The sequence below is a fragment of the Merops nubicus genome, unplaced genomic scaffold (genome assembly GCF_000691845.1).
Source record: "Merops nubicus isolate BGI_N331 unplaced genomic scaffold, ASM69184v1 scaffold4042, whole genome shotgun sequence".
Taxonomy (NCBI): Eukaryota; Metazoa; Chordata; class Aves; order Coraciiformes; family Meropidae; genus Merops; species Merops nubicus.
Window position 1 is genome coordinate 19,759 of NW_008595451.1, and position 7,761 is coordinate 27,519.

At 43.6% G+C, this 7,761-nt stretch overlaps 1 protein-coding gene across 1 annotated transcript in view; it reads left to right on the forward strand.

Annotated features, from left to right (window-relative positions):
• The window catches only part of SDC1 (syndecan 1), a gene marked incomplete at its 5' end in the record, with an annotated part of 3,229 nt that extends 840 nt beyond the window's left edge, over positions 1-2,389 (forward strand). The window contains 3 exons of the mRNA XM_008936039.1: positions 302-789; positions 1,011-1,140; positions 1,687-2,389. Of these exons, the coding sequence (XP_008934287.1) occupies positions 302-789; positions 1,011-1,140; positions 1,687-1,853 (785 nt within the window). The remainder of the gene's footprint in view (positions 1-301; positions 790-1,010; positions 1,141-1,686) is intronic.
• Between the last annotated feature and the right edge of the window lie 5,372 nt (positions 2,390-7,761).

Consider the following 7,761-nt stretch of genomic DNA (forward strand, 5'->3'; position numbering starts at 1 on the left):
ACGCTCAGAGAACCATCCTGATCAAACAGTGTACCAAAAGCAGGCGTCCCCCTTGTCAACCTGTCTGCAAACAGACTGGCACTTGTGCCTCGGGGAGAAGCAGATGACTAACAAAGTATTGCTGAATAGCACATTGGTCTGTCCCTTCCTCAGTCCACTGAGAAGGATATGGGATTACAAACTGAACTGCTGTTACTTCAAAAGTTGGCTGTGCAGGTTAGGCATGCTCCTTAGACCAGCCTCCTGAAGATACCATTACTATGTCTCTAAAGTGGCCAAGGGTAATTTGTGTGTTTTGCAGGTCCCCTGACTGACCTGTCTCGCACCTGGGGAATCCCTGGAGAACCCACTAATTCCTCATTCCTGCCACCACCAATGGACATCAGCGAACAGCCGTTTCCTGGGGCTGAGAACCGAACTGAGAAGGAAGTAATATCTCCTTTTGCAACTAGTAATGTAGTGACAGAGGAGCCTGTGGTAGCTGTGAAGGACGAAGTGAGCATCCTGGGCTCACCTGATGAGAACCCAACCAATGATGGGGTTACAACAGTGAGAGGCCCCACGACTCACCTGCCTTCAGTGGTTCACGTAACTCCTTCAGAAGCCTCAGGCACGGTCCGTGAGATTGAACCTAAAATCCCTAGCTCTGATGTGCCAGACACTAAAGACATGCCTGAGCCCCACTCTACCATCCATCATGATGGAGACATCACTGCCACCCCCACGGCAGCTCCAAAGGACATTGTTCCCACACACGAGGAGGTCTCTGAAGATGGCTCTGGAGACCCGGTGAGGACTTGTAGCTGTGCCACCCTTTCCAGGGAGATGGCTTTAGTAGAAGGTAGTTTGGTTTTGCATGAAAGGGTGATAATTTGTCAAAGATGATTGATCTAATAGGTTATATCGATAAAGGATTTTAGATGAGAAAAAAAAAAAAACAAAACTGTGTAAAATCTCCAGGAACAGACATGAAGAGAAACACGAATAACCTGCTTTGTATGTCCCAACAGGGAGACTTCATCTTGACTAAAGATGAGGATTTAGTCCCCACCCAGAACTCGGAAGTACTGGCTGACTCTGGGAGGAATGCCAAAGCAGCAGGAGCCTCGGGAATAATGGACAGAAAAGAAGTTCTTGGAGGTACCTGATAGTCTGGATTTCTAGCTGGTAAAAGCAGACTCTCGCAGGAGTCTGCCAGGCAGCAGAAGCTGCAGTTCTGCAAGCACATCTCTGAGCACGAAAGCAAATCTTTTACAGTAGACCTCTGAAATGAGGGTGGTGATTCATGATTCTGCATTATGAAAACCCTAACGGGGCAAATATTAATCTGCTAATAGGAAAGCAGCCAGTGCTAGTTATCTGGGATTTTGTGTATAAACCTATCCCTTCGCTCCTCAAAAATGACAGTAGAGCTGCTCTGGTGCTGCCTCCATCAGGTTACTGAAATTGAGCAACGTTGCCTTGTGAGCTTTGCAGCATGGCCTAGTGAGAGATGTTTCTCTAGGCTTACCTCAGGTAGATGAGCAGTCATGGCTCATGGTTTGGGAGGGGGCAAAAGGAAAAATGAATTTTTGGAAGTTGTGATGTGAGGGACCGCTGAGTAAGGAACAATCTGGAACTTACAGTCATACTGGCATTTTCTGGTGTGGTGTCTAGAGTAATTGTGGCTTTTTTCCCCTCTTCTAGGTGTTATTGCTGGAGGACTTGTAGGCTTGGTGTTTGCAGTGTTCCTAGTTGCATTTATGCTGTACAGAATGAAGAAAAAAGATGAAGGCAGCTATTCACTGGATGAACCAAAACAGTCCAACGGAGGATACCAAAAACCACACAAACAAGAAGAATTCTATGCATAAACACTGATCTTCAGGACACTTCTTATTCCATCTTTCTTGGACTCTTCTCTCCCTGCACGTGGACCTGCTAGTGTGCTTTGCATTAAACTTAAGCCATATGATCATTGGGCTGTTTGCCCTTACCACTTTGCCATTGGAAATCTTATCACTACAAAGTAGATCTGGATCCATTGAACATTCCCTGCTTTCTTGCACAACTTTTTTTTTTTCCCAAACAGCAGTGGGACTTAAAGTTCCTAAACTCACTTTGGTTTATCTAAAGACTGCTGGGGCAGGCAGTGGGGAGAAGATAAGGGAGCACTGTATGTATAAACCTCTTGGTATTTAGGGAAAGGGCTAGCAAGAATAAGCAGTTACCAGTGCTCGACTTCTGTATAGCAGGGATCCTTCCTATTTAACTCCTAGACATGTTTTAAGGGTAACAAATGGCTGTGCTGAGCAGACGTTTGGTACACTGCAATCCTCTAGCTCTTTCTAACTGCCGTATTTGGAGCACTTAATTCCTATGAAATGTCAAGCTGAACGTGATTTCTAGTGAAGGGAGGTGTGAGGGCCAGGGTAAGCAAATGATTGTCACGTGACTTAAAATAACTTATTTTGGAAGCATTATCCCATACTCAGAACCAGCTCCTAAGCCATTACTGCATACATTAACACAAAACAAAGCCCAGAGACCCCAAAACTAAGTGGAGAGTTCATCGTACCAGTAGCATTGGGCTGTCCCACTACCCTCTTGCTCTTTCTAGGCTTAGGTAAGAAATAGATTTTTTTTCTCAGCAGTTTCATCTCAGACATTCCTTCTTCTTAGGTGCTGAATCTAGGCTGCAAATACTGCTGCACATGCTCTTAGCCACGCTGCTGTGCAGTCACCAGGGGACTGGTGGCTGTGGTAGCACCTACCTCTCTGTGCACTGTTTACAGCGGTTGTCTCGGGACGTGGTCTCTGCCACAGAATACCTTGGCACACAGGGGTGGAAGGTAGAAAGCAGCATATCATGACTTCGCAGCTAAGGAGTAGAGAAGCACAGCACCTGAAACAAGCCTGGTGAAGGCTAAGTGTAGATGGCCTTAAATATATACAGCAGTTGGTGTGCTTGACTCTCACAACTCCAGAATGTCTCTTCAGAAGCTGTTCCTGCACCTTGGAGAGAAGCAGCTCCAGGGATGTCAGACTAGTAAGGGCTGAAAAGCACCTGAGGAAAGTCTGGGTGCCTGAAGCTGTGGGTGGTCAATGTGCTGTCAGATGCAAGGCACTGAGGCCTCACTCAGGGTCTGGAGTTCTCCAGAGTGTCTCAGACCGAGTGAGAAGAGTGTGTTCTGCACAAGCCTTACTTCAGCTCTGCCTTTGGTTAGCTTCTTGCAAGTTTAGTTCCTCATCACTCAGTGCAGAAGGTTTTGGATGGATAGAGGAGTGTTTACAGCTGATGTAAATATTTGTGCTGTTGAGCCGGAGGGAACGATTGGAGAATATTGCAACAGTTGATAAAAATGTTGCACACGAACGGTAAAACTTAAAAAGTTGTGTAATTTTAAATGAAGTATAAAACACTCCTGAGCTGCTATGCAGCTAAAATTGGTGCCTTCTCTGCAAACCCAAGAAAAACAAAAACAAACCAACAAAACACTTGATTCCAAACTCTTCTTTATGCACAAGGAAAACCTGTGCATACGTGTAGCTGGCTGCTTTTAAGTAAAGCTGCAAAGTCCATTATGATGTGTTTGGTTTTTTTTTTTACTGAATGAATTTTTATAGGTTAATGCAATGACCAGATGGTGTTAATTGCAGCTGTAATTCTTTGCTTTGTATAGGAATGTAGAATTGTTGTTTGATAGGTTTTATCTATAAAAAGGTTCTTGTCAAGCACAGGAAGATAAAGTGGTAAGCTTCAGTTGTACCTCACAACCTTGCTAGGGGAAAAGGAAAAAAACTGTATATTTTGGTATTCTAAACTGACAGTTTGTGAAACAAACATGACATTCTGTGTTATTTAAGTGGTACAAAGGAAATATGAGTTCTAACAGAAGATCCAATATTTGGTTATCTGGATGCCATGTAAAGGTGTACTGCAATAAATGGCATTTTGGCAAGACTGTGTCTGATCTGTGAACATTGCTCTATGTAGCACTTCACAAAGTAGATGTGGCATTTAAAACTGCCCAGCTCTTTACAGAAGTTGGATTCCAAGTGTGCAATGTGAGTTTTGGTGTTAAACATAAGGAGGATCAGCTCAGAATTTGAAGGGAATGAGAGTGGCCTGCTCCCTTCTTACCCTGCCCTGGATGTGCAGGTTGTAGAGAGCTGCAGAGGCTGGGATGTGAACAGGTTGTAGTGGAGACTTCAATGAAATCTATTTGCTGCAGCCCTGCAGCATTGGAACCATACTGGTTCCAATTTTAGGAGCTCTGCTTGCTTGTGCATCCTGAAAGAGGTGAAAGAAGCTGTAGATCTTCCACAGGGCTCCCTCTGTGCTACCTGTCTTCTGCCTTCATGCCCTGCAAAGTAGGGAGGGCTGCAGGAGAGGCAGCTCCAAGTCTTTCTGTTAACATGTGCTTCACAAGACCAATGTGGACATTGCAGCTCCAAGGGGGGAGAACAGAGTGGGCACGTCCTAAGCACTCTGCTCTACAGCATCGATTAGTCTGGGGTGCTGCGGCCCCTGCGGGAGGAGATTGGGCAGAGCAGAAGTAGGGGAAGATGTCCTTCACAAAACAGGGAAGTCCAAATCTGCTGGCTGTCTTGGTGGGACCTACTGCAGGTTATACAATTCTATTTTATTATTTTTACAAGCTTTAAGAAGCTTTTTCTTCTTGTTTTCTAAACTAGCCACTGTATTTTTAGTTTGTTGTCTCTTGGTTTACACTAGAACCGTGTGGGCTGTTTCCCATCAGAAAATGTTTGGAGCAGTCTTGGTAATGTGAAGGTTTAGAGATCATGCAAAAGGCTTGAAGGATTTGGTTTAGAAACTTTGCTTCCATAGCTAAACAAAGCTGGGAGGTGATTTCTAATTACGTGTTAACTTTGCCAGACCCTTAAATGGAGTGAAAGACTTGTGTAAGATGAGAGTGACTGTTTTGCATAGCAGTGTTTTACCTGCTATGAATGCTTTGTCTTGGGGCTTCCCAAGACTTTTGCTTCCCCTTTTGCAGTTGGTGATAACGTGGGAAGTTGAGGTGGCAGGGAGGGAAGAAATTAATTGCTGAGGGAAGTGGGAAATTTCTATGTGAAAATCCTTACAAATGAAATACAAGTGTCTGATCCTCGGCATGCACTTGAGAAAAACTTTGTTGGACTAAGAGAGAATAATCTATAGAAGGGATAGGAGAGAATGATCTGTAGAAGGGACAAAAGAGAATGATCTATAGAAGGGATAATCTGCCTCTGTATTCTGGCACAGGTTAGCCTGGATTTTCCCAAGTCACGTTTCTGTTCACTGTGTTTCCTGACTTTATCCATGCTGGACCAATTGCCACATTTGCTGTTGTTCACAAGTAAGATGCAAAGAATGTGGCTGGCAGAAAGTCTGACCCCTTCTTTGTTCTGGAAAAATGAGCTGGAGGGTGTCAATGTACTGAATGTCAAGGAAGCCAAACTAGGAGAGGAGGAGGACTTCTCACAATTCTCACTTTGTCAGGTTGCATTAGATGCTATAAAGGAAGCTAAAGGAAATCTAAAAGGCTGTATAATCTTCTAATTGAAATAGAAATCAGGGAAAAAAAAGAGGGCCACTCTGTGGGGGTACTGAGAAGAAAAGCTGACACTTCATAAATGCCTCATCTGAGTCTTCGTCAGAACTAGTATCTATATTGATGAAAATGAGTAGTGGAATAAAGGTGCAGGGTGAAATTCGCTCCATTTAAGGGAGCAGCAAAACTCAAAAACTCTGTAAATATGCAGGAGATGAGATAGGAACTCAAATAGTGACTTGGCATTGCAGGGTGGTGTTTAGCTCATGGGACTGGAAGCCTGATGGACAGTGTTTTTAATAAGTTTGTCAAATTAGAGGACAGCAATTTTACTGCAGAAAATGTAGTGCAGAGTCTGCACTAAGGAAAAGGTATGACCTCAGCAGTATGCAGGGTCCTACAAAAGGATCTGATGGATAGAAAAATCAAAAGATAGGATGCTGATAGATGGAATAAAATAGGTTAACCAAAAGTAGATTGTGCCATGCTAATCAGATCTCTGCTTCTTCATAGCAGTTTTTTCAGTCTGAGTCAATCTATTCTAACTGAATTTCAGTAAAGCTATTTATCAGTGCCACACAGAAAACTGGATAATCAAAAGGAGGAAGATGGGGATTGGTGGAAGAATGGTAAAGTGGTGAGGAATAGGCTAAGGAGGAGCCTGCAGCAGGCTCTGCAAGATGGGAAGCTAACAGGAAGAAAAAAACTCATTTGGGGGACATCTTTCTAAATACTGTCTGAAATCATGGAATCATAGAGTCATTAAGTTTGGAAAAGACCTCTAATGGAAGGGAATACATGCAATTACATTTGCCCTTGGCAACCAGGGAAGCCTCAAAAGTATGTAATGTCAGAAAATTAAAATATTCTACTCTTGATAAGTAACAGTTAAGAACGACTTCAACAGGACGAGGTCAGGCATTGGAGGGAGTAACAACAAGAATTTCTGCTCTAACCTGGGAATAAAAGAGGGGAAGAAAGAAGTAGGGAATTAGTCAATTTTAGAATAATTATCTGTGTGATGCAGCTGTAAGAAAGGGGGAAAAAAAAGTATAAATGGAGGATGCAGGAGCCAAGGCATTTCCAGCAAATAGAGGGAGTTTTCAGCATTGTGGTTATCTTTATACAGAGAGCTAGTGAGCCCTTCATTTGCCATCACCTATACACTCTCATTTGTGCTGGGAAGGAACAGAGGTGAAACTGTGGGAATGCTGAGTCTCTTCCCACAGAAAACTAGTGGTGGTTGCTTTGTTCAGCTGGGGAAAGTGCACTGACAGGTCCCACAGATGCTGTTGGCATGCTGCTTGTGGTACGAAATACGGGTGATACGAAAGGTGGAGATGAGCAGTTCAGGCTGAAGAATGCTATAGGAGGAAGGGAAAAAAAGAATAAGCTGGCAAGTGCAAGCTTTGAAATAATTTAAAACCTTGAGAATCTTGCCATTAATGATAGGGGCAATAAATCAAAATGGATGGAATACAAATTTGATGTTCAGGAATATTATGGTATGAAATGTTCTCGAGCCAGTAGGATGTCCTTCAGCCAACAGTCTGTGCAAAGAATACAGAGCCCAGTTAAAAGCCCTTCCTCTCTGTTTTTCCTCTTAACAATCTTTAGATCAAGATGAGAGGTTTTTAGGCCATTTCACTATGAGCTGCGAAGAAATCTCTTTGTGTCTAACACAGACAAGATCAGCTGAGCCACATTTCCAGGTGGAGGTTTCTGCAAAGACACCTCTTTTAAGAGGCAAGGCTAATTGGGCAAGTCTGTGTCTCTTCTGTGAGGAGAAAATTTGTCCTTTGGACAGAGTTAATTTTCACCTGGAGCTGGGAGGAGGCACAGCCAGAAGTGGGCCAGTAGATCTCATAACAATGTCGTTATGAGGCCAGTGATCCCATCATGAGGTTATGCTCAGTGCAGAGGAGGGGAAGCACACACAATCTTGCCTCATCTGATTTCATTACTGTTATTATTGTCACTTGTTTCTTCTCTCCTTGTGTTGTTCCATTAAACTCTTGGTATCTCAACCCAGGAGATACTACCTTTTCCTTTCACTTCTCCTCCCTGTCCCGTTGGGGTTGGGGCATCTACATGGGGCTCAGTTGCTGGCTGAGCCTAAAGCATGACAAAATGTGAAATGGGTCTTCCACAACCTCTTTTCTCATGCTGTCTGTCATTAAACCTTCCAAATCACATCTTTCCACAAACACTGCCTGAAGAAAGT